General features: G+C 44.2%; 3 protein-coding genes across 4 annotated transcripts; 2 read left to right on the top strand and 1 right to left on the bottom strand.

Annotated features, from left to right (window-relative positions):
- Positions 1–344: 344 nt before the first annotated feature.
- Positions 345–18910, bottom strand: zfhx2 (zinc finger homeobox 2). Its single transcript, XM_061094314.1, has 9 exons — positions 18796–18910; positions 18525–18693; positions 17189–17300; positions 12748–12965; positions 12485–12683; positions 9910–10068; positions 8611–8671; positions 4211–8367; positions 345–3427 (listed from the first exon to the last, which is right to left on the bottom strand). Exons 1-9 carry the CDS (start codon positions 18908–18910, stop codon positions 2990–2992), a joined length of 5628 nt encoding a protein of 1875 aa, XP_060950297.1. The 3' UTR covers positions 345–2989.
- thtpa (thiamine triphosphatase) lies at positions 12498–15572 on the top strand. Of its 2 annotated transcripts, none has more exons than XM_061093794.1 (4): positions 12498–12628; positions 14341–14410; positions 14639–15121; positions 15213–15572. In XM_061093794.1, exons 1-4 carry the CDS (start codon positions 12563–12565, stop codon positions 15311–15313), a joined length of 720 nt encoding a protein of 239 aa, XP_060949777.1. In that variant the 5' UTR covers positions 12498–12562; the 3' UTR covers positions 15314–15572. The 2 variants fall into 2 exon arrangements, with proteins under 2 accessions (XP_060949777.1, XP_060949778.1); XM_061093795.1 differs by lacking the exon at positions 12498–12628 and adding an exon at positions 12722–12852.
- On the top strand, positions 18541–26680 carry dcaf11 (ddb1 and cul4 associated factor 11). The gene is made up of 15 exons (XM_061093793.1): positions 18541–18719; positions 18967–19216; positions 19953–20080; positions 20587–20705; positions 20805–20869; positions 21032–21132; positions 21521–21667; positions 22054–22108; positions 22435–22503; positions 23184–23241; positions 24386–24571; positions 24716–24869; positions 25008–25160; positions 25266–25372; positions 25587–26680. The coding sequence occupies exons 2-15, from the start codon at positions 18981–18983 to the stop codon at positions 25656–25658; spliced, it is 1650 nt and encodes a 549-aa protein (XP_060949776.1). The 5' UTR covers positions 18541–18719; positions 18967–18980; the 3' UTR covers positions 25659–26680.
- The last annotated feature ends 579 nt before the right edge of the window (positions 26681–27259 follow it).

Raw genomic sequence — 27259 nt, 5'->3', positions numbered from 1 at the left:
ATCTCCTGAGACCTGTCTGTTCCAGAGCCTTTGTTTGGGGCGAGGATACCAATTACAGCACAGAGTTCTTTTGAAAAATGTATTTAGAACTGTAAACCTGGCTATAGAATTTGGAAATTCAGGATTTAAATTACATCTTTTATCAGTGATTCCTATTGACTGCAATCAAGGATCGAAAGTTCTCATTTTCAAAACCACAAATATCAAGCCCCTATTTCATGTTGCCATAGAAACCATGTGACCATGTGATCACACACCGCTTACATGATGAATTTAAACCTGTGGTGAACCCAAAATAGAGAGCAAATAATAAATTCCCCTGCGGCACTGCAATTACACAGGTATACTTTGTTGTTCAACTGATTTTATTTCTTTTTCTGTATATCAAAGAAAGCATAATGGAGACCAAACACAAAAAGGCAGGTACAAGTGAGGAGGAAAAAATAAGCTTAATCAAAAATCTAACAATTCATAACAACACTGCCACTATTATTGTTCAATATTCAAAGGAATACCATGCTCTTGATGAGCAGAGGTGGCATTTAAACCATTATGGATCAATAATAATCAAAAAACAGTGATGAGTAGTAATGATAAATCGTATAAGTAGTAGTACAGTTATAACAATAGTGATAATCAAAGTGACAAAACATAAGATAATAAAAAGCAGATCTCCATAAAAACCTATCTAGTTTGGACAGTGCAACACCGTGTGTTTGAGTGTGTGTGTGTTTGTGTGAGATCCCAGTCTTGAGGTCCAAGCACTGCAGTCCTTGCTTTACAGACAAGATACAGTTTGCAACAGGAGTACAGGTTGTTATTCATGAAAGCGCATTGTTACCCTCCTCATTCCGAAAAACCACACCGAGTGACTCTAAAATGTCGTGTTAATGGCTGTGTTCTTTTTAAAATGTCTGTAGCTTGTGCAAAAAAATTGTGGACTAGTGCAAGTGTCAAGCCGTGGGATGTCCTTTACAGTTTGCATTTATGAACACCTCTCCCGCTCTCTGTCGACCTCAAGATAGCTTTTTGGTTTTTGAATGACAGAAAAGCAAAGGGGAGGATTACTTTGGAATATCAGTTATTTTTTTTAATATATTTCTTTACAAAAGTTCACGTTTTCATTTTGCATTTTTTGTTAAAACTATCAATAGTAACATGAATATACAACTTAAATTGAAGGAAAACATCTCTAGTATGTTATGTGTCCTTCAACACAGCACCATCTTATATGCTCTCAGTCAGCACATTTAATTTTTCCCAATTTGCTTCAAAGACTGAAGTATCCATTAGTCCCTTAAGGACACTGGTAAAAACCCAACTTTCTACCGAGTCACTCACTGTTTCAGGTCTCTTCACAGCACGTGCTTTACCAGGATTAGCAAAGTCCGAAAAACGGGGACAGAAGAAATTTGGGAAGCAGCCCATTTCAAGCCCCATTCTTTTAACAATAGAGGTTTGGGTTTGACCTAAATAAAAATCGGTTACACCGATATTTAATCGCTTGTATTGTCTTTTGTATAAATACTGAATTGAATAGAACGGAGACCATAACTTTGTCTTATGCACAGAACTCATGGAAAACAAAACTGTAAAACTTTGTGGAATCAATCCGACCCTTCCAGATGTGGATGAAATTCACTAACATTACACAATGATCACCTGGGCTTAAGCTGATGTACCTGGTGGTGTTTCCTCTTAAGGCTGTCATATTTCTACATCCACACTAGGTGAAGACAACATCTTCCAACAGGTTTGAAGAGCTGTATTCCAACATGACATCTAAACATTTGGGTGAAAAGTTAAAAATCCACAGGATCAAACCAATTTGTTGTAAAAGCAATAGAGTTGGTAGTTCTAGTCCTTTGCCATGAGGATAATGAGAACTTTACAGGCAGGATTCCTTATGTCCCAGATAAAGAATACGACATTCAGAGACTTTCCCCCCAGAAATACATTTGAAGACATTTTGGAACAGAGCTCTTCACCGTTTTCCCCCAGGTTTTTTATCTTCCACATATCATTCTCACACCTAAAGCATGTTTCGTTACACTAGAAAAACAAATTTATTTCACGTGATTTATATTAAATCATCCAAAATGCGTTACTGTGTCTTTCCATAAAAAGACACTTGCATTAGAATGCTTAAAAACATTTCAAACTATGTAAAATGTGTCAAAGTGCTGTATGCCAGGATTCTAGGTTCCTCAGCCTCTTTTTGCCCTGTCTATTTGGATTGTCGTGAAAACTGCAAACAGGCAAAAGGGGACAATTAAACAGCCCTATTCTCTCTTAAGTACCTCTTTTTTTATATATCCCAAGTCAGTAGACACAACACTTGTCTGATCACACTGCCATAGCAAATTAAAAGGTGACAGTCAATACCAGTTAATCCTCTTTTAATGGTTCAGTCCAGTCCTGTTTTCTCCAAGCAATCTTTGCTCTAGAGGTGAAAGGAGGTGTAAGAAAAGCAATTCCACAGGAGCAAACTGGGAGTTACTAATGTCGTGTTATTATCCCAAAAAGTGTTTCTGGGCCCACCATCAAATGGCCACTTCCAAAGAGGAAATACTTTTGCATCAGTCTTTAGAGTAGGACAGTTCAAGCATGGCAAGTTGAGTGCCTTTACAAATTATGGGAAGGTCACAGAAGGAAGGTTTTATATAACCACAGGGTTAGGACCAAAAAAGTCTGGATAAAGTGTGCGCTAGGATCGAGGGGAAACTTGAGACGCGTTCATCACTAATCAGACAGCAGCTGATTAGGTGGGAAGCAGCATGGAAATAGTCTGCTGTTGTGTTGAATTTCCAGGTGTAGATTATGTGGAGACAGTGAAGGTTGAGCAAATGATAACGGGTGCAGCGGAGCCAACTTCAAAAACTAAACAATATTAGCTTTTGATTAGTGCTCAATTTTGTTTATTAAAATCTGAGGAGCCCAAATGGGTCCGAGAAAAGTCAGTGTGCAGACCAATTGTGATCTGAGTCTTTTAACTGTTGCTGGTGGCCGTTGGTGGAGGCGACTCAATAACCATCTCCCCTCCAGAACCAGTGCCCGAACTGGTAACCGGAGTGGAATGAGAGACCTGCGAGCCCGGCGCAGCACTTCCGGGTCCGACATTACCGGTGCCGTTCTTGTTAACGGTTGTCGCTGGTTGGCCAAAGTTAGTGGTTCTCAGGGTTGCCAGATGCCGTGGGGAGAAGACGTGGGCCCTTGCTGCCGCTCGGGATTCAAAGCAGATGTTGCAGGCATCGCAGCGGCCTGTCAGGGTTTCCTTTGGCACCGGCTGGCCGGCCACGGGGGAAGCTGCGGGTTCAGTTATTGTGAGATGAACGGGTTTGGGAAGGATGGGACGATTAGCTTTGAGAGCGTTGTACTGCAAGTAGGTTCCTGAGCTCATGTCCACCTTTCCACCTGACAGAGGAGACTGGGAATTGGAGGGTGGGGTGGAAAGACAGGAACAGAGAGGGAACAAGTTTAATGCCATGACTGTTAAGCCAAATATGTTGCAGTTTTGATTGAAACAGAAAATATTCTCTATTGTCGACAGTATCATAATGTTCATGCATTAACATTTTATTAACTCCACCAAGAAGTTTGTATTTCACCCGTGTCTTTGTTTATTTGCAGTGTGAACTGCAATACTGAACCGAGTGGCACAGAGCATGGTGGACGAACTCGTCAAAACTGAATCAGCTAAGAGGGGTAGAAAATTTATAATGGCTTTTTTCCTAATTTTCATTAAAAAATATATATTTGTGTATTGACATAAATATTTGACATGGGGTGTTGTTTTAGTTTTACGATAAGAGTGAGACAGACACGTAGGATTGTATAGCCTTGACAAAGGTATACAATTAAGTGCTTTTACAATTTAACATATTTTTTCTCTTTATGGAAAGCATAGTGTGACTAATTGAAAATTTGTGAAAATAGTCTCTGTATAATTTTATACGACACCAAAGTTACATTAATACCAAAAATGATTAAAATAAGATTATATTTTCAGAAGTCAAACATTTTTCTGTCAGAGAAAATTTAACTTAAAATTAAAATTAGAGCTGTGCAGTAAGGTTGAACTCTATTATATGATTAATGGTTTGTTTATATGAAAGTATGTGGAAAATATAGCAAATTAAATGAAAATCAGCGAGAAAAACGGCAAGTAGTTTGTGTGTACTAAACTTAATTAAGCTTCAACTCCACTTACCAATTTTTCTTGCTGCAACCTCCATCGCTTCTCCTTGGCTCTTGTGTTTTGGAACCAGATCTGCACCACTTTGAGCGGCAGACTGAGCTCAGCGCCAATCGCCTCACACTCCATGGCATTAGGATGAGCACAGGTCTCGTAGCAGGACTGCAGGATGGACAGCTGTAGACAGGACAAGTGTGTTCGTGGCCTACGGCTGGATGAGTGGGACAGAAAGCCGCTCTCTGTTGGACTCGATTTAGCCACGACTGGGGTGGAGGGGCTGGCTACTTTGGCAGAGCTGGGGGTGTTCGGGCTAACTGGTGCAATGCTGGGGGTGGGGGGCGGTGGGATGGTGCGAGAGGGCGTATGTGTGGGAAGAGCCAGCTGTTCTCTTGATAGAGTGTTGATCTTTATGGGGACCTTGGGGGTCCAGTAGTTCACCCCATTCTGTTTCTGTGGCACCACCGTCGTGGAAGGAGGCCGGTTGTTGATGGAAGACAACTTGGGCACCATGCGGTTAATGCTCCCTGGCCCAGGACCAATCTCATCCTCATGGTCTCTATCATCATCAGTCTTCTCTTCGTCACTCTCCTCTAGTTTTCGTTTCTGGGCTGGTCGTGGGGCAATGGGGATTGGATCCTTAGGTGGGGCTAAAGGGCCGGGAGTGTTGACTTTGGGTGCAACTTTGACCATAGTAACATTGCTGGTGGTTTCAAGCTTGATCTTTGGCACTGCAGAGATGCTGCTGCTGCTCAAAGGAGAGACCACAGTAGAAGAAACAACCTCTTTAGGCTTTATGGGAACTGGGATGAATTTTTTCACCATAGTTGGTTTTCCCAGCTCTTTTACAGGGTCCCGCTCAGTCTTGATAAGCGTGCGCACAATGGGAGAAGTTCCTACTATGGACACAGTATTGTTTGAAGCAGGCTTGTTGGAGAAAATGGGTTTGGAGAGGGGCCAGGTAAACTTGATGAGAGGCTTGCCAACTGCAGCCAGAGTGCCATCACTGATAAACCTGACCTCACCCTTTCGTTCCCTTGCCCTCATGTTCTGGAACCAAATCTGAACCACCTTCTTTGGAAGGTGGACCCACTCTGAAATCTGTTCAAACTCATGCTTCCCAGGATTTGGGTCTTTGAAATAGCAGCCATACAGAATGTCAAGTTGTTCAGCTTGAATGATGGTTCTTGAACGACGCATGTCCCGATACCTTTTTCCTTTAGCCTTTCTTTGCTGCTGGTCTTGATCCTTTTCCTTCTCCCTCTGGTGTTCCCTTTCCAATAATGTTGCACTCATTTTCTCTGTCGCCCTCATGTAAATACTAGACTTTGTCATGTTATTGCAGTTGACCAGACTCATGCTGCTGTTGGAGGAGGGCATGGCACTAACAGATTCAGGCTTAACTTGGACGACTACCAGACCTTTGGATGTGGGCCTCAGGCCAAGCCCATCCAGCAGCTGCCCCTTCTGTGCTGCAATTTTATCAGCCAGGGAGGAAGAAGCCGATTTTGAGCTGTTTTTCCCCATGCTGAGGTCCAGGGCAGACTCACAGTCCCCGCCGTTTGACAGATAATGAGAATTTTGGTTATGGGAAGAGAGGGACTGCGAGAGAAGGGAGCTTGAGAAGCGTGTGATGGTTGGTGGATTAGTAAAGACTGGTACTTTGTTCCCATCTCCAAGCATTGAGGGAGCTAGAGAGAGGACATATGGGCTGAGGAACTGGGTAGAAAAGTGAGCGAGGGACAAGGGAAGTGAATGCAGAGCACTGGTGGCAATCCCAGGATGATCCAATGTGTGAGACTGTGAACTTGGAGGATCCCCTTGGGCCTCCAGCTCTAGATCCACATCTGAGTCCAGTCTCTCCTTCTTGACCTTTACCTCATTGTGCTCAAGCTCCCCCTTTCGTCTTTTCCTTCGGGCCCTCTGACCTCCTCCACCCTCCTCATCTTCATACTCCTCCTCAGCATCAGAGAGAAACACAGTTGTGGAGCGCAAGACCTTTCCTCCAACTGATCCTTTATCACCATGGACCTCGCGCTGTGCTTCACCTTTAGCAGGGATCTCAGTATCCTCCCTCACAGACCCACTTTGACTTTCCTCATCAGACACAATGACAGAGGTGTAGATCTCATTTTCCGAATCAGAAGTGAGACAGGAATCTCTCCGACCCGCCATTCTCATATCCCTCTGTCTGCGTTTCCCTCTTGGACGTGACAAATCTATTGCCTGACTCCCTGAAGCTTCAGCATCCTCGCCTTCTGCTATAATCAGTGAGTTTTCCTCGTCATCATAATCATTGTCAGAACTCTGGGAGTGCCTTGTAAGTCCTGCCAAACCTTGCAGGTGGTCTGCCTCTGTTGCCCTTTGCCTCTGTCTGGCATGTCGCGCTTGTCTCATCCACCTGCGTACTTCATCCTCGGAGAGCCCAACCTCTCTGCCCAGCGCCTCACAGTCTTCATGGGGAGGACTTGCAGCATCAGCCTCGCTACGGGACTCAAAGAACGCCCAGAGAACCTCCGACTGGAACTCTGACAGCACTGGAAGGTCTTTATAAATTGATCCTATTATATTACAATGGGATCGAATTTGGTTGTTAGTTAAGGCATTTGTACGCGGACTAGATTTTGGGGTGCCAAGGGAACAACAAGGGCTAGTCCCAGATTGTGATTTTTGAGGGGTAGAATCAGGACTAAGCGTAAGGTTTAAATGAACAGGACTGAGGGTTGCGTTGCTGGGCACAGATGCAGAAGGCGAGAAGCTGTTATTGCGGAGGCTTTTCTCTGTGCCCACTGGGGAGAGATTCAGGCTAGCTGCTTTATCACCTTCCAGGTCCAACTGATTAGTCGAGCGGTCTCCATCTGTTGTGCTATCTCTATGTGCCTTCCCACCGTCTTCACTATTCTCAGCGGCCATTTTTCTTTCCATATCAGGACACTGTACTTCTTTGGTGTCCTTTTCCTTAACTTTCTCTGTTTCCAAATCATCTGTCATCCTGCTCTCCCTGTCCTTAATCTGGGCTGAGACCTTCTCCTCACTCTCTTGTTCTCTCTCACACTTTATAGTCTGTTTTTGCTCTTCTGGGCAGAGCTGTATGTTTGTTGGAAGTCCTGCAGAGGGCCATTGGCTCTGTAAGCTGTTAAGTCTTTGGGTTAGGAGGGCTTGCTGGGCTGTGCTGAGACCTACAAATGGCACACACTGGGTTAAGAGCTGGCCTTGCTGGTTCTCTTGGTGCTGCTGAGTTTGGGCTTGCAGCCCGTTCAAGATCAAGGGCATGACCATTTGTGGCTGAGGCACGAGCTGATGTGCGGCTGCACCAGGAACAGCACCGGCAGCAAACAGGGAGGGGAGGAGGGAGTGAGAGAGGGTGAGGAAGGCTGAGACTGCCTGAGCTGAGGCCACGGGGGAGGTGAGGAGGGAGGGAGCCACTTGTGCAGTCTGAATTTGCTCTCCGTCTTTTGTAGTAGTCACCATCACGGTTCCAGGAGCCGTACAGTTTGTGGTGGTCACTAGCTGAGTGGATGCACTTCCAGATGTGCTCAGTCCAGCATTTGGAGCAGCTGAGGTGCCGCCTCCTAAACCAGCAGTGGCCACTGCGCTGTTTGCAGCTTGTGCAACAATTCCAGCATTCCTGCTGCGAGTCTGGTGCAAGACAGATTTCATATGGCTCTCAAGGGTGATGGCATGATTGTAGGAGACTCTACATACAGCACACTGGTAGGGTTTGTTTGATATAAATGGCCGAGGCAGAACAGGAGCTGCGGGAGGTTGGGGATCGCTTTCCCCACTTTGTTTTGCAGGGCCTGTTGTCATCCTCTGAATGTGGGATGTAGAGTTGTAATGAACGCTCAAGGCAGTTTTGCTAGGAAAACTTTCCAGACAGGCATTGCATTTGAATGACCGAGTGTTATTTTCAGCTGGCACACCATTTTTACCAACTGACTTTTCGCTGTCGTCTGGGATTTCTGTGTTTTCAGTTGCATTTTGCTGTTTGTCTCCTGTCAATTGATTTCCCTCCTCTTCTGGCTCGGGCTCAGCTTCACATCCCTCCTTCTCCATTATTTTCTCTTCCTCCATCTCTTTGTCTCCAACCGTCGGGGTGGCGTCTGAATTCTCGCTTGATTGGCAGGGCTCTGAACCGCCGTCTACAGCAGGCTTAGATTGAGAGGCTTCAGAATCTGGTAAAGGAGAATAAAAGGTTTAATTTTTATGTTTTAGTAAATTGGGCACTAACTAAAATCAGAGGTACAAATTTACACACACATCGTTGAAACATTTCCCCTGTAAATAAAGGTTTTAAATTCCTCAGAACCTTTTCAGTCTGCAGAATTTCTTAAGGACAAATAACAGAATTTAGGAAAGGTCATCATTCTACAAACCCATCCAATAATCAGCATGTGTTATAAGTGGTCAATGCTTACCTGAAGACTTTTGAGCCCCTTTGTGCTCCGCTCTTCCACTGGCACTTAGTTTCACAACAGCCTGTAAAGACAATAAAAGGAGACAGTCAGCAAAATCCCCACAGAAAACTTTGCTTTCAACCAGTTCCTTTCAGATGAGTTTAAATCTATCAACTCTTTGAGCAGCCTGAAATTTGATGTTACACACAGCTTGCTTGGCTAACCTATGATTTACAAATTATCCTAAAGGTATGTCATAAACTGTAGGATCAATACAATCACCGCAGTAGTTCCATATTAAATGCTTACGCACATAATAAACTGTCATGGACCCAATACAATCATGAGTTCAGCGACATGTTTATTTTTTTGATATTTACTCAGCCCTTTAAGCACTAATCCAAACATTACAATATTAAACATTAAGCGTTGACTGCCTTAAATTAACCTGCACAAATAAATCATGAAAACATCTCCCTCAGTCACAACTCAAACTTCTCATTTCTAATGTACCAAGAGAATATGCCAGAATAAGGGTAAATTTATGTTTTCATTTTATTTAGATTTCATTACGCTCACGTCACATTGTCAACGCTCATCCATCAAATAATGTCGCAACGCTGAGATGAATTGGGTAATTTTAGCAAAATCTGTATATGTCATTAGGGTGGATATAAATCCTTGTATTTTGATAAAATATAAACTAAATAAAAGATTTGTTGATAAGCTCTTACCCATGTTATTGCACTGAAAATATATTATAAACAAGTGCTAGACAAAGAAACTTTCCAGTGCATCTATTCTTTGTAACCTGTTTAATGTAGTGTATGTGTGACCACAGAAAGGGATTAATAAAGCTATGGGATCCTTTCTCATAAATACAGCAGATTTTAGACAAAATAACAGTCACTTCTATTTTGTGAAGCTAATGTGTGTTAAGTTACTTCAAAACTTTGCGAGTCTATTTATGACCTGTTTAAATTTTGTCACCGAGATTTCTGATCATTCTCTACAAAACATTTTGTTGTGTATTGTTTGTTTCTAATGTCCCAAAGTTGAGGTATGTTTTCTAACACTTAATTTACATCAACTGCCTCAAATTAAGCTGGAATCAACCTCTCACAAAAAAGGGAACTTAAATTTAACCACAGAGCTACAAATTATAATGCGTTTGCACAACTCTTGTTCATCAACCAGCAACAAGGACACTCATTAAACAATATATGTACAAAGGTTATGTATGACCCAGAGTAACCATGTCGCACCCAATACTATGTGTAGGATATATATACATTGGACATATCACCCAGCCATACTTACAATGTCCAGCAGTCTGTTGACACAAGATGGAAGTACACTGTGTTGCTGGGTTAGATGCAGAGACAGGAAGGATCTGTCCGTTTGGCCTTTTTGGCAGAGGGGGCACAGCCACTCTGCCACCCCATTGCTTTCACTGCTCAGTGTCTCTCCAGACTCCTCCTGACAAAGACAAGAGCATGTTAGAGAATCCTTCTCAATTCTGAAGCAGCAAATGTTGATCACAAAAAGACTATATAAAAAAAAAAAGGAGTTCACAAGGCGGCAATATGGGATGCAAGAAAGTCATTTCATGTGACCAATTTGAAGATAAAAGCATATTTGTGACCAGCAATTATCAATGCGCAGCCCTGATCTGCAAGTCCCTTCTTCAATTAGCATGTAACAGCCAAACTAACCCTCGCTCAGTATCTCAATCCTGCAGGCTTTTAAAGTTTCATGTGTGGTTTCTCTAAACATTAACCACGCTTTGAAGGGAGGTTCCCAACATTTTGTCTGGAATGAGTGTCTCAAATCACACAATAAAGCACTTGTCTTTGAAAAGTAGTGGAGGATCCATCTAATGATTGCCGTGGGTTTTTACGATGCACCATAATAAACTGGGCTCCAGATTTAACCAATCCCATTGTGTCAGACTGCTTTGCATTCAATCTCACTGCGCACAATGATCCAATGATCACGTGGGCACATCAATTGCATAAATGCAGAACAGACTGGAGGACGAGCAGCAAACGATAACATGTGCCGCTTGGCAATTCCCAATCACTTCGGTGCCCCCTCCCACTCGGTTTGACCGATCCGAGGAGCATGTGGCCAACATGTTAACTGGGATCCCAGATCATACTTGGCTCCAGTTCGGAAAAGCAGTGAAGTCCAGAGCAGACCTCGCAGCTCTGGTGGGGGGTTGTTGTTTTTTCACCCTGCTGCAAACATCCATAATCCGCGATGCAGCCGGACAGCATTGGAACGCCACCACGGCTACAGTCCTCTCACTTCCTCCTCATGCCAATTAGCAGGCTAGCGAGGGGCAATACGACCACATCACGTCCCGACGAGGCTGCATCTGCACACTACACCATCTTTAGAACCCACCCTTAATCACCAGCTCATAATTAAAAGCCGAGACAGAGCCAGACTGACGCCTCTTCGAGCGTAGTTGGCTAATTAAGGAGAAGTCTAATTAGCTACGCCGAGCGGAGATGAATCAATTAGCTAGCAGCTAGGCTTTGATCGGCGGCTGAAACGTCGCATTACAGCGGTGGTTCCGTGCGAGCTGGTACCGGGGTCGAGAGGTGGTAATCCCCGCAGGGAGAGCCGCTCGCTCCGGGGTGACAGGCGTCGGATCGGGCCGGCTGCCGTTCCTCTCCGCTGCGAAACACTCGTCAGCCCGAAATGAACCAGGAGCTCGGGAACAGTCGTGTGACTTTGCTAGCTAGCCTGTTAGCAGACAGATAATTAACTGCACCCCCCTCCCTCCGGAAAAGCTCTGCCCGGTCCAGGTGGGAACTGCAGCTCCGGCAGCAACCACCGACTGGGACAGAGGAGGCAGAAAAGCACACAACACACGCCGACTTCGGGTCACCAACCTCGGCCTCGAGTTAGCTCCGTGCCCCGCTGGCTGGGGACGTGTAGCGCCGCTCCGCCGCCGCCGCAGACCGAGGCCTACACCGCCGCTTAATTAACGAACGTGGCTCCGCTCACAGATGTGTTAGAAAACACTGCCCCCCCGCCCCCCACCCACCCCGTTCCTCTCACACATCCCCCCCCCCGCCCAGCAGAACCTCTCCGGCCGCGTCCCAGCGCTGGAATCCACACCTTAAACAACCACTTCGGTGCAACACATGTCCATGTAAACTATGATTTCACCCGTAACTGGCTCCGGAGGAGAAGAGGCGCACACAGCGGCTCCGACGGCGGAGGCACGGGCCCCGACGGGGGAGGAGGGGGGGGTGTCGGGAGGGAGCAGGGGCGAAGGAGACGGAGGAGGAAAAAAAAAAAAAAGTTTGGGTTTAACGTCGGATCGGTGCGGGGGATCGGGTCCGCGGCGGCGGCAGCCTCCCCTCGGTGCCCCGGCGGCCGCGAGCCACTCGCCCGCACGGAGCAGCGCGATCGACCGGTGGTGGGGGGGGGGGGGGGGCGGCTCGTTTAATTAAGTTGAGAGCAATTAGCGAATGCGTTTTACCTGCATGGTCTCCGCTCCCGCACGCACACACGCACACGCTTCCTCCGTGGCTCCTCAGAAGTGAAAAGTTTTCTTTCCTGCCCTCCCCTCTCCTCCTCCTCCCTCCTCCCTCCTCCTCCTCCTCTCCTCTCCGGCGCTCCCCCCTCCCTCTCTCCCCTGTAGTAAACAGACCACAGCTCCCCCCGAGGCTCGCTGCTGACTCTCAGAGAGCGGACCCGGAGAGAAAGCCTTATATAACCCGCATGTCGCTCTTATAGCGGGGTTATATCTGATCGGCGATCATCGATCCCCGGTCAGTGCCTGGATCCGGATCCACTCGGGTCCGCGGTGGATTACGCTGATCCCACCCTCCTGTCTCCGCCCCTCCCTTTAATATGAAACCTTCCTCATTCTCACGTTAAAGGTGAACAGGAGTGGAGTCCCCCGTCCCGCCCGCCTGCACCGTGGCGCCGGGTCGACCCCTGTGACAGCTGGATGCTGGGCCCGGTCTCCCGTGGTCTCCTCGCCACACCGTCCCGGGTGGAGGAGGGTCTTAGCGGGGTAAATATTGACGGAGCAGGGCGGATTAAATCGGCTCCATGTCTGCCCCCGCCGCCTGCGTTACTGGGGCAGCAGAGGTGATGCTCCTCAACACGCCCCTTAGCTGTCCGCCACTGCGCCTGTGCAGAATCATGTTTTCGCTGACGTGTTGCAGCTGCCCGGTTCGGTCCATCGCTCCGGTTTTGACGCCGAATCCCACGGATCTCAGAACCTGACCTGCGAAGGTGCGTGGGGCGGCCGTGCGCGATGGTTCACGGGCTTTTTGCAACGCCCCGCGGTTGAGTTTGTGGATTTGCGACTCGGAGTTCGTGGCATGACCCTGCATTAGCTGCGTGGGCTGAATAAATCAAGCCTGATTAGAAAGAAATATCAGTTTACACCAACGTGCAACTGTGCACTTAATATTTACAAAGCAGTGAGGAACAGGTTATAGTAGTAAAGGGTTCGGAGATAAGAATTAATAGCAAACAGAATAACTGTGAATGCACGTTGGGGAAATCTAGGTTAAATACCAAGGTTAGGCTATAAGTAGTAATGCAAATATTTGCCTTTACAAGTAAGGGTCCCGTAAAAGAGGAAGAAAAAGAGAGTTAATTATTATTATTGCATAGTTGAGTTTTTGTTTAAATGCTTTATGCGGTTGGTAGTTGTATCCATAATGAGTGAATTAAATCTCACTTTTTTTTTACATTAGTAATAAATTACTCTGCCCAGGAACTGTTGCTGTTTCAGGGTAATAAACTACAATGTCTCTTTCTGAAAATACTTAGTCGCTCAAAACTAAAGACAAATTTAAATAAATTCCAGGTTTATTAAAACTGTACTTACTGTATAATACTTAATAAAGATGCATAGTTATTTTCACTAGTTTATGTATAATGTAATCAAATTAGTATTGTGGTAAATGTTGTAGAGTCTATTGCAAAAACATTTTTTGTTAATATTATTATTGTAAATATTATCATTATTATTATCATTAAAACATAAAAAAAACTATACACTTTCAACAGAAGAATAAAAAAACATAACCTGGTTTTAAAGGATTATGTTGCTGGTGCATAACTGTCTTAGTGTATTCTTTTGGTAGTAACTAGTAATTGAAGCTGTAGGGGGTAATAAAGTACACTATCCCTGTGTGAAGCAACTTAGTTGTTTAAGACAAAAAAATGCACTAGAGTTAAGATAAGATAAGAAGTGTTTTATTAGTCCCGCAATGGGGAAATGTGAAATGTTACAGCAGCAGAAGACATCACATAAGTAGCATGGGTGAAGGAATATAAAGAAATAGAAATATACCACAATAAATAGAAAAAATGTAAATGTGATTAAACCAGTATATACAGTGTAAAGAAAAATATGTGTTAGATTCAGGTTCAACAAAACTACTTTCCGTACTATGCATTGTTAATTCCTCCGCTGGTTACTGTTTTATACATTCAAGGTAGTGTCGGGGTAAATGTTGTTGGAGAGGTAAATTATTTCCAAAAAAACTTGGCAAAAACTATAATATAGCTTATGTGACAGTCTATTCTTATTTGTATTGTTCTTTTGTTACTATTATGATAAAGAGTAAAAAATGTATAACTTTTCAGTACAGAGAAAAAACATATCTTTACACCTGCCTGTTAAGGCTTGAAGCAGGTTAGAGGTAATTCAGCCGGACTCACAATCCTACAGTACCGTCGGTGTTGATGACACTGTGTCCATTTCAGATGAGCCTGGAAGTGGAGAGAAAGTTTATATGCGACGCTGACACTCTGAAGACTCTGGAGGAGCTCAGGGGTACGTGTTAAATTTGTCTACCACACATTTAACAGATGGGTAATTTTAGAGTCCAGTTATTTATCCGATGCAGTGATCCCTGTCAGCTTACAAATATTCACAGAAATTATTTTCCAACCTCTCACGGTGTGTGTCTCTGTGGTTGGTTGATGTGTAACTGCAGAAACACTTCATGGCCATCTGGGTATTTATTTAACTATCTCTCTTCCCCATATTTTCTTTCCTCAGCCTTCTGTGTTGGTCAGCAACAGTTTCAAGACCAGTATTTTGACAACCCCCAGTTTGATTTGACATTGAGAGACATGTGGCTGCGTAAACGTAAAGGATGCTGGGAGCTCAAGTGTCCAGTAGAGGAGACAAGTGGGGAGCAAAGTAGAGCGGCAGCACTGTGCAGTCGCTACAAGGAGATAACCACCCTGCCTGAAATTCAGCTGAGAGTGGCAGAGGTCATCCCAGACGTTTGTGAGCACAGAGACGCAGAGAAGGCCTCCTCACACCAGGACGACTCTTGGCTGAGCAGAAGGAATCTGGCATGCTTTGCCGAGTTTACGACGTCGAGGCAGTCATTCAAGTTAGAGGAGGGGGGCGTGCAGATAGATCTGGACCAGGCGGACTTTGGCTACCATGTGGGGGAGCTAGAGGTGATCGTACCTGAGGGAGGAGATGTGCAGGCCGCTCTGGAGAAGATAGAAAGAACAGCTCAAAAGCTGGGTGAGCTCAAAGCTGTCATCCCGCTCAGCCATTTAAAACCATACAGCACCATGTATCCTGATCTTAAATTTCCATTTCTTTCCCTTTACAGGTCTGACCGGAGATCAGCGAGTTGAGGGGAAAATGAACGTTTTCCTCAAAAGATATCACCCAGAGCACTACGCGAAATTGCTAAGTGCGCACATTTTATGAGAGACCACTGATGGTTTTAACATGTGTATAAAGTGAGATATTATTTATTAAAGAAACATTATCTAAAATGTGCCAGTAACTGTAGGGATGCTCAAAGTTTACGTGTATTTCCAAGACATTTCCTGTACATTCAAGTTTGGTAAAGCAACAGACCCTCTCCTCTCAACCTGAATTGTTGATATTGTCCAATGTACTGCAAACAACAGTTGTGTGAGACTAACTGTAAATACTGAAAATAAACGCGGTGACATACTCTCCATTTACCATCAATGATGATTGTTTTGTACCGTGATGTTATGATTAGACAGACAGCACCAGATAAAGAGCTGGTGACTGTGTATATTCTCAAACCACAATCTGATGGTCTCAGACTTGTTCTTCTGTCAGAAGTTACTGCTTCGTGTGCTGGAATCAACAGCTGCAACATTCCTCTTGTCTACTAACAACAGTTCTAACTCGCGTCAAGTTTTCACAATTAAAATCTTTACATCCATGTTTATGCCTCAATAATTACCTGCGTTTTTGCCCTAAATGTTTGTTTGTTTTTCAGGATTTCCAAGAAAATTTGGGCAGGATGGGACATGGGCCGAGAAAGAACTAGTTCAACTTTATACCTTTTCTCTTTCACTTTCTTTAACGTTGCCAGATGAAGGCGTTTTATTTACACTTTCACTAATTTCCCTGGGAATACCGCCTTAAAACAACATTATGAAATACAACTTTAGAGTTGACACAAAATTAAGATATGAAATAAAACAGAATAAAAAGGCAAGTAGGAATAAAACGGGTAAGGGGGTCAGGGAGGGAGGGGGGCATTGTATTCATGAAAGGGACCTCTGTCTCAAAATAAGAAGGAAACCTTTGCCAGATCTTATTATAGTTCTGGGTGGAGCTATGGGGTGTGTATTTGAGACGTTCAAGGTTAAGATGGGACAGGCCCCCCTGCAGCCCTTTGTGGGGCTTACATGATTTTAAGATAAATCAGGTAATAACACATACAGCAACATAACTGTATTATTTTAGGTTAAAATAAGAAGAGGCCTGTTAAATAGCCTTTTTGAGTTTTTATAATCTACTGAGGATAAAACAATATTCTGTGTAGATACATCCAGTTTACCAAAGAATTCCTCTGGCATGCTTATGCGAATCAATATGTTTTTGGTTTGAACATGAATTAAATGACTTCCTATTGTAAGTAACAAGGGGGAGCTGGAGCCGATCACAGCTGACGTACAGACAGATGCATTACTTTGGAGCGACTTTGCCTCTCGGATTTGAACCCAGACGGTGCTAACCACTGCATCACCATGCCACACCACTACAACAGGTCCTATGCAAAAACATGTTTGCATATTTAACTGTGACTTTCTGTCAAACAGCAATGAAATCTGAAAAGGTTTATAAAGAGCGACACCTGATTCTTCCCGTCAGCAATCACGAAAGCTTATTAATACATGAATGCTATAAACATAGATTCAGACATCCAGAGGAGGGACACTTTTAAGTGCAGAGGCTTTTAGAAGATGTGTAGAGCTGCAGTTGTCAATCATCACTGCTCAATAGTTTCAGTTGTAATAAACATATAAGACACTGTTAGGTAGAATTTGTAGTTTTAGCTGTAGATGGTTGTTTTCTATCAGAGAGAAATATCTCTTTGTACCCAGAAACTACTGCATCAGCCACATTAGAAGGAACAAATTAAACTGTAATGAAGACAAAACGCAGCAGAACACAGTGCCTCTTACAGAACAAACATGTGTGATTATGTGTCAATTTGCACATGCACTTTCAGCACAATCATGAGTAAAAGAGATATGTATAATACAGTGGCATGCCCTAATGTAAAAATGCTGCTCCCCACTCACCTCCACTAACCCTGACTTTGTCTAAGGACACAGTCACACCCAGGAAAATGACAGAAATGACGAGTGGCATGGTGGCCAAACCAGCTTCTAAAGACAACAGCCTGACGTCACCACAAGTGAGCCTAAAAACAACATGATCACACATGGGAAACCTCAGAGATAAGGAGAAGGAGCTAAATACAAAATACAGCACAAAAGTACACAATGCAATAAAACACAATCATTAAACACATAGAGACTCTTGTCTCAGTGTTTCCAAAAACAATCTCTTTTTGCCTTTAGCTCTTACGATCCCATTTTCTGAGTCAGTTAATTGAAACGTAAAAGGATCAATAACATTTCTCAGCAGAGCCTGACAGGTGGGCCTCTTCAGAGGGAAGATGTGTTTCACAGATGCTTTGGGAATCATCCACGTTGTCAGATAAAATAAACACAGCACCATGGTTCTCCATGTGTGTGGATGAGCAGGAGATGCTGTTTGTTGTAAACACTTTCCCTCATCGTTGTACACATTAATCCGATAAATTAACTATTTTCAGTAAATTGCACGTTTTAATCTCTGTGCCTTGTTTATGCAAATTTCCCTGTTTTTCTAGTGTAAACAGAATCTGAATCCAAAACTGGTTTTATTGCAAAGCAAGCTTACAAAAACATGGAATTTGCTGTGGTGTATTTGGGCATGTATACATATATTAAAATTGAACAAATATAAAGATTAAATAAGAAAAGTACTATAAGCACCAGGGGAGGGGTTTTGTAACTACTTAGTAACATTGGTGTTACACCCATAGACTGTATATGGTTACACCACAATTACCTTAGGGGGGAAGATGTGTTTCACAGATGCTTCGTGAATCGTCCACGTTGTCGGATAAAACAAACACAGCACCTTGGTTCTCCCTGTGTGTGGATGAGCAGGAGATGCTGTTTGTTGTAAACACTTTCCCTCATCGTTGTACACATTCATCCGTTAACTATTTTCAGTAAGTTGCACATTTGAATCTCTGTGCCTTGTTTATGCCATTTCTCTGTATTTCTAGTGTAAACAGAATCTGAATCGGAAACTGGTTTTATTGCAAAGCAAGTTTACAAAAACAAGGAATTTGCTGTGGTGTATTTGGGCAAGTATACAGATAATAAAACTGAACATATATAAAGATTAAATAAGAAAAGTACTATAAGCACCAGGGGAGGGGTTGTGTAAGTGCTTTGTAACATTGGTGTTACACCACAATTACCTGAGGGCTTTTCTCGGTGTCATAATTCAGTGAGATCATATTGTTATTGCTCGGTGTGTGTCACGTGACAGTGAACGGGCACTCGCAGTCTTTCTTTTTTTTTCTCACACTTTTGTAAACAACATGGCGGCCGTCGGAGCGGCCCAGCGAGCGGACTGATCCCGCACCGAGCTGTCACACCCGCAGCTCCCGGGGGCGAACACCTCGTCGCTGTCCGAGTCGCACCGGACCCGAGCGGTTCTCCCGGTACCGACCCACGACGAGCTGGACCGACGTGCTGCCGAGAGGACACGCAGACACACGGTGAGGTGAACACGTTAGCATCCGGAGCTAGCTGCACTAAGAGACCACCAGGGCGGACGCTTTGCAGAACAACAACCGGGGAGGAGGCGGCACACTCCGGGACACTTTGTTCTGACAACTCCCCGTGGTGTCCGCTCGGCCCGGACACGCGTGTGTCCCCCTATACACAGTCTATGGTGTCGCCCGGACATTGTAAGCTAACTTGTTGTTTGTGTCCGATCGTCTCCCCCCCACTGTCTCTAACCAGGCCCTCCTCGGTCTATGGGCTCTCAGTCCAGTTCTGGGATGTCTGGTGGAAGGAGCTCCTCCAGTGACAACCCAGCGGAGCGGTCCGAAGCAGCAGAGCCGAACCGGAGCCGCAGGACGGCGGACAGACAGTCAGCAGCAGCAGCACCTTCATCACCATCATCATCAGCAGCAGCAGCACCACCATCATCATCATCAGCACCAGAGGAGGACGTCGACCTAGCTGAAGTGCTGGCTTACCTACTGAGGAGGTGACATGACCCGGACACTGATCTAACCCCCCTGAGGGGTCGCTCCACACCGTGTCAGATCACCACGCTGCGGAGCCACGCTGCCACACATCGTAATTTCGTTTGTCATGCTGATTTGGTCACATGAGGAACCTTTGGAACTCAAATTTCACCTGTCTGGCACCTAATTAAGATAAGAATAAGATAAGATGTACTTGTGTTGAACGTCCCTGGAGGAAATGCAAAGTTCACACAGCAGCACAAGTAGCAGCAGAAGGGGAAACATATACATAATAAAAGATAAGAATATGACAAGAAATACTTTATATACAATACAAATGAAATTGTCTGGTGGCAAAATGAGCACCCAAGCGAGATACAGGCTTCCAAGGTTTTTTTACTGGTCATATTTGCCTTAATGTAAGCCATAGAGAAGTCGTTATTACACTGTAAAGATTCAATCTAAAAAAACATCAACTGTTTTATGACTGATCATTACAGTTAAAATTGAATTGCATAAAATAACGATATTTCCACATTTTCACCAACGTTAGCTGTCATCAAAGCCTGCAGAAAGTTTGGTCTTTGTTTTTTGAGTTGTTGCTGGTATGTTGTTAAATCATTCAAGCGTTTGTTGTGATGCACGATTTTCATTTAATTTCAGATTTCTTGCCGATGTATGTAAGTCAAGTGTTCCTCTTTAACTGGGGGTTGAACTGGTGTGTGTGTGTGTGTGTGTGTGTGTGTGTGTGTGCAGGGGCCAGGTCAGACTGGTCCATGGCAGTGGAGCCACAGGGCTGCAGCTGGTCCAGTCGTACTCTGACTCTGACGAGGACAGCGATGGAGCCTGGGAGGGTCGGCTGGGAGACCGCTACAACCCGCCAGGTATGTCCCCCCCCCTCCCCACTACTGACACATTTCACTCCCCAGGCTGTTGGACTGTTTCACCAGAGGCTCTCCAATCTCATTGTCTCTCCAAACGTCTAATATGTGTTTGGTTCCTCTGTATTCTATTTGTATCACAGTGAATCCAAATCCTCCAGATAAGCTCCTGCTGTAGTCTATCATGAGCTGACTAGGACAGTCTCCAGAGTTTTTACTCAGTGGGGGGTCTGCCGTTAAAAGCTCTCGAGATTGTCTGGAGCATCTGACTTCAGTGCATGTCTGAAAGCAGCTGTATACCCTGGAGGCCCAGTGAATATTATTTAAAGCAAAAGCTCTGTCTCCCAGTATTAAGTAGCAGTGTGTTGGTACAGTATGTTACTGACTGTGTAATTGGAATCCACCCAATTCCCAGTATCAGACGCATAAAAACATAGGACAATTGAATCACAATGAACTTTACATAGCAAGTCCAGAAAGTTTGTTTACCGTTTGTGTTACTTTGCCAGTGGACACCCAGCCGGACACACATGAAGTGGACCTCAGCGAGATCCGAACTCAGATCCTGCTGGCCACAGCCTCGTCCACCCAGAAAGGCCGACAGGGCTTCACACACATGCTAGCAGAGGTCAGACTTGCAAATTTCTAGCACTTTGAAAATAACGATGAATTAGTTCTCATCCGTTTCACGTTGTTGACTTACTGTGATGTTTTCTTTACATTTTAGAGGGAAAAAGGCAGATGTAAAGGCTCCAGTTTTTCTCACGGGGAGTGCAGTCGTATCCGCACACAGTAAGCGCCTCAAACAGTCACACATCTCTGATGTTTCTCAACAAATTACCAGAGGGTGGCACTGAGTAAAAACATCAGTTCAGAAAAGCAGCACATTAAAAAACCTGATTAAGTATTAACTTCTGTCTGTTAATTTGTGTTAACCCTTGTTTTCCCTCACAGTTTCTTGCCAAACCATGTGTCCCACAAGGACACATACCAGCAGAAAGCTTTCTGTGGAGTGTACAGCGAGGAGGGCAACATGTTCCTCTCTGCCTGCCAAGGTAAATAAGCCCAGATCCAACATGAGAACCCAGTGGAGCCGATTCAGATCTGATCAGGATTCTTTGTGGTTGTTTAAAACTGCTTAGAAAATCAGAGGAAAAACATGTTGTGTTACGTAGAGAATGTAGTCAGTCCCAGAGAAACACTGCTTTACTTTTTAGTTCCTTTATACAAAATCTGAAAACACCACACAACTACCAAATCTAGTGGCACTGTGTTGTGCTCATTTATTTTCACAATTTAATACATCATTACCTTTTTAAGCAGTTGCTGTTTTGCTGTAATTTTTCTTTTCTTACCATGATAGAGATGTTTTCCTCCTGCAAACACTGAATTAGAAGCCAAATGCTAAATATAACAACTTGTATTTTCTGTTGCTCTGTGCAGACCAGAACATCCGCCTGTACGACACCACCAAGGGGCGTTTTAAACTGCTGCGGACGGTGAGGGCTCGAGATGTAGGCTGGAGCGTGCTGGACGTCTGCTTCACTCCCGACGCGCAGCATGTGCTCTACTCCAGCTGGTCTGATTACAGTAAGGCTCCTGTCTTTCACCGTGTGATACAATGAGCCACTCATTACAGAGTTTTAGTAATAGAGGAGTTGCCTGCCACCCCCCCAAACGGATTCAAAACATGAGCTAAATGTGATTTTGTGTTTCTACCTTCCACAACCTGTGAGAAGTTTTCTCTCCAAACCACCTGTACCACAAGTTTCTTAAAAGGTGACACAGTTTTTTCTCTGTGTAATCCTGCTTAAAACAAACACAAACCGAGGTAATGAACAAATTATTTTCGCTCACTAATAGAAAAACACTTCAGAAAACACAGAGAATCAAGTTTTCTGTAAATTCCATTATCATGACTTTCAATATGCTGTTATGTTCATGTCTGTTTTTTTCTGTCTCTGTCTTGCCCACAGTTCATTTGTGCAGTATAGATGGCGACAGTGAAAACCACACCTCCCTGGACCTCAAGTTAGTGTTTCCCTCATAGTATCTTATAACATAACAGAGAAGGTAATCCATCATTCCCTCCGTTCATTACCACCTGGATGAATGATGCTGTCACCACCTCAACCCCCACCCTCTTGTTCTGTGTCTTCTGTTCATTGATTCACACAAAGCACTGCTATTAAACCTCATACACTCCGAACACTAGCATTGTTTAATGTGTGCCTTCATCAAGCTTTTTGATGTGGCATGATGCAGTACACAGTGTAGTTATGATTCAGTGATTGTGCCACTGCTGCATTGTCAACCTGTTTGTATGTGTGTGTTTGTGTGTGTGTGTGTGTTTTTAGTCCAGATGAGAGGAGGTTCTGTGTGTTCTCCCTAGCAGCCTCCACAGATGGCAAAGAGATCCTAGGAGGGTGAGTACACTTCCCGTTTAGGATTCAAGGGGGCGTAGAAACCAGGACTGAGGCTACTTCCATACTACTACGTTTTTGTTTGAAAACAGCGTTTTATTTATAAAACCCGTCCACACAAACAGTTGCGTCATTGTAAAATGCAGAATTTAACTGCACAGCAGCTGTTAACAAAGACAACAGGGTCAGCAACACATGTAATTAATTATCCATGTTGCGTTCTGCATTAGTGGCCGAGGCTAATGCTGGTTGTTTTCTACCGGAAGAGGGTCATGTGATAGGAGCCTGAGGAATCAGCAAAGGCTACATTGTTACTGAAAAGAACCAATCAGCAAGCAGTTGTGAGTGTCTACACAATGTTGGAGTTTAAAAAGGTAAACGGGGCCAGCAGCTTTCCAAACCTCTCCGTTTTAGCGCCAGGATATGTAGCAGAGCATGCGTTTTCAAACAAAGACTTAGTAATGTGGATGTAGTGCCAAATGTAAATCCGCACATCTCTTCTTTTTCTGACAGACGTTCGAGCGAGGTGGAAGTTGAATACATCTTTTCAACTTGTAGCTAGTGCTGTTAGTTCTTGAACTTTTTTTTTTAACAGAAAACAGACCAACATTTAATACATACACACAAACATTCTTTAAACTACTACTTTTAATCCATTCAGTCTACCGCTCCTCTCCTTTCAGAGCAAACGACGGCTGCCTGTATGTTTTTGACCTTGAGCAGAATAAACGAACGTTGAAGGTGAGTGTGTTTCTATTTACTTTGCGTTTGTATTGTATGTGTTTTGCTTTGCTGGAAGTGGTGCATCTTACATGTACCTGTAAAATCCACCACTGTTAAAGCTCTCTCCTCCACCTCATGCGGTCAAGGTTAGCAGAATAGTAACTTTCAAGCTCACATTAAGTTTGACAGCACCCTGCCGCATGTAAAGCCCCTTTTCCACTGGTCAAAAAACCCACCAACACCCACTGTCATCTGGCTTTTGGCTGCAATGGTAATGAATTCAATCAGCTTTTACTCCTGGGTCATATAACATCTTCAGTAGACCCTGCTTCGATTGGCAGTAATGGAAACTTGACTAATTTGGCAAGACAATGAGGTGAGGCTCAGTTGTCGGTGCGTTTCTGATGTCCGGGGGGGGGGGGGGGACAGAACGGCCAAGTCCTGCTCTGGCAATGGGAAAGAAGTCTATAGCCTTTTTCTTGCTAATTTTGGTGAAGCTGAGGTGTATTGTAGAATAACAGAAGGCTGCTGCCTTCATTCAGAGGGACTAAGGGGGTTAAATCCACCTCCCTCCTCTCACAACTTCCCCCCCGTGCAGAAGTCAGTGGCTGACCTCTACCATCTGCTTCAGCATGATCTTACACTCTGTCAGTCCGTCCCTAATTACCTCTGCATTACCGTGTCTGTGGTTCATTTTGAACTTTTGCCCTTCTCTGCTTTCCTTTAACTTCCTCGTGTATGTGGCTGCATGGAAAAGGATTATTCTTTGAATTTTTTTAATTTTAACAAATCCCATGAAAAGACTTAACCTACACCTACTGTCTCCGACTAATAAGCACTGATATTTATTTTACTGAGGGAGAGCTCCATTGTTTCAATAGACTATTAAAACATGCCGCATGATCATTCCCATGAAACCACACCTTCTGTGTCCTACACTCACTAAACTCCTACCACCTATACACACTCCAGCCCCACATAAGGATTAATCTGCCGCTGAAAGTAGTCCTCCAACATGCTCTGTTTCCTCCAGGTTAGGTAAACACTACAGCGGGCAGGACAGTCAGGGAATGGCACACTGTCTGTGTTCTACAAACACATTGTCTTGCACACCCTACAGTCTTAAACCCACTGAATGCGTCTGACGTGTCTCTGGTCACAGATTGATGCCCATGAGGATGACGTGAACGCAGTTGCATTCGCTGACGGCTCGTCCCAGCTGCTCTTCTCTGGCAGCGACGACGCACTATGCAAGGTGTGGGACAGACGGACGCTGCGGGAGGACAGACCGCAGCCTGTCGGAGAGCTGGCCGGACACCGAGACGGCATCACCTTCATCCACAGCAAGGTAGGGAACACCTGATTAATTAAATGCCAAAATTAGCTCAGCAGACACACATTCAGTCCATTATTTTGGTCTCAGAGCGTCTGAGGGTTGCTTCGTTTTGTTTTTAAAAATCTGGTTCTTCCACTTGTGTCCCGGTTGTGCCAGGGTGATGCACGCTATCTGATCAGCAACTCCAAGGACCAGTCCATCAAGCTCTGGGACGTCAGAAAGTTCTCACCCAAAGAGGGCTTGGCAGCGTCCCGACTGGCTGTCACCCAACAAAACTGGGATTACCGCTGGCAGCAGGTTCCCCAGAGAGGTGAGGAGGGGGGGTCATATGAAGGAAAAACAGAGGAGGAGGTAAAGATTAATGACGGAACCAGTGGGAGGTCTGTGATTAGTGAACAAGAATAGTTGGCAGTGTTTATTTACCTACTGGCCCTGTTGTCCCTTTCAGCCCTGAGGAGACACAAGCTGACAGGCGACACATCGGTGATGACCTATCGTGGTCACGGCGTGCTGCACACCCTCATCCGTAGCCGCTTCTCACCGGAGTTCACCACCGGGCAGAGGTTCATCTACTCCGGCTGCTCAACCGGAAAGATCGTCAGTGAGTGGCACCCCGTGGGAGCATATGTCAGTTTTAGTGCGTTGTTAATACGCACATCTACAAGAAGCTGCATTTGTTGAAATGCTTGTGTGTGCCTGTTTGCAGTTTATGACGTCCTGACGGGCACCGTGGTTTCAAGACTGTCGGGTCATGACGCCTGCGTGAGGGACGTCAGCTGGCATCCATACGAGGACACCATCATCAGCAGCTCGGTGAGTAAAAAACTCCCAGGACATCATCAAACTAGATCTTTTGTTATTGTTTTTTATTGACAGACCCCTAGCGACCAAAGCTACATATTGTACGCTTTGACGGAAAGATTTCAGCTTTAATAAATCCAGAAGAAGGTTTTTTAATATATCACTAAAGTCAAAGAGGAATTTGAGTTGTGACACCCTGTCCTCGTCCTTGTCTGTTTGTCCACAGTGGGACGGAGCAGTGCGAATGTGGGAGCACAGACAAACGCATCCTCTAGAGGAGGAGAGAGAGCGGGTCTGACGGCTAGAGGAAAGAGACAAAAAGGAAAAGATGTCGGGGGAAGAGACATCACCACAGACGGAGAGACTGAACAGAGGCCGACGATAAACCCAGAGGGACTGGGAGAGACTTTAAATATCTTCTAAAGTTAATGCTGGATATTAATGATTCCAATTATAGCGTGGATGTGAAGTGATCAGTTGGAAAGCACCATAGCCTTGACATTGTAACGGTCAGGTTAGAGGGACACCGAGGACAACCTGCTTCTGTTTGTTTGGTTTTCTTATGTTTTTTGACTCACTTGTTGTGAACAGAGTAAACAGGCCAAACATTTTTCATTTGGCCTGAAACTCTGAAAAATGTGCTGAAGCTGGGAAAAAAAGCTACACAGCACTTATTAATAATGAGCTGTTGAAAAGTAATGGTAAGCTAGTTCAATGTCAAATCAATGTTGGATTTTGCAGGGAGCAACCGAGAAGAATGATTCTGTATAAATGTAAAGTACTTTAATGGTATGTGCATTCAGGGAGTGTATTTAGATTGTTGTTAGTGCTGATTTGACTTTGCTTCAGAGATTCCACATGTAAAAAAACATATTGTATATGAAAATATGGAAACAATCCACCTACAATAAACCTATCATGTCGTTTTTGTAAACCCGGTGGTCACCAGGCCCGCCCGAATACACTGTTAGTTTACAGTCAACCTCACGGTAATGTTAGTCCTCTTTAAAGATGTCTTAAAGTGGAAAGCAGCTCCTGTATTTAAACACAGCACCGGTCTTGAGCACTCAACTCTGTAAACACCAGCCCTGAGCCAAAAAAAAACAATTGTTGGCCAATATAAGCCTGTGATCTGCTCAGAAAAGGTTTGAATGTGTGTAATAATGTGTTACAGACAGAAATAGGGGACAGGGGATATGAGTGTGGATTAAAACATACACACTCACTCGTTTATGCAATTTTCAGGTGTTTATATCAAAGCCCATATTTCTCTCTCTGACCGTTGTTTTACAGTTACAATAAAATCTTTATTTAAATGTGCTTGGTGAAATAACACTTTTTAATGCCAAAAATGCTACAATTTCATTTTTTTACAGGAAAGTGTGAAGCTTACACTTTTAAACACTGGAAACACATTTTTACGTTATTCAGACTTTTATTTTTCAATTTGACTATTTTTCTTAACTTATTTGTTCATTTAAATTGGTTCGAATGCCTCTGACAATTATGTGTTAACCGGCAGCACATAGCAGACAGCTGACTCTCAGCTGCTGCAGGAACCAAAGTAAAGTCGCCTTTAGGTCGTCGTAACGACCAGTGCAGTAAGTGCTCTAAAATTAGACTGAGGTTCTTTTTATGGCTTGTCTGCTTTCATTTACACTTATTGTTCCCACTTGAGTCCAATGTGTTTCTTATAAAACCTCAACGACACAGTTGTGGTGATAATTGAGTCTCGGCTACTGTTTCGATGAAAAATAGTTTTTTTGATGATAAGAAGTTGCTACTTTATTTTGGATCATGTGGATCCTTATCTCTAAAGTCATCATAATGCTTTTTTGCTATCAAAGTATTACACTTTAATGCCTCTTGGGATTCAGCAGTTACATAAAAGAAATGAGA

The sequence above is a fragment of the Limanda limanda genome, chromosome 20 (assembly GCF_963576545.1).
Source record: "Limanda limanda chromosome 20, fLimLim1.1, whole genome shotgun sequence".
Classification (NCBI taxonomy): Eukaryota; Metazoa; Chordata; class Actinopteri; order Pleuronectiformes; family Pleuronectidae; genus Limanda; species Limanda limanda.
Note: the sequence above shows the minus strand (reverse complement) of the source record. Positions and strands in the feature narration are given on the sequence as shown.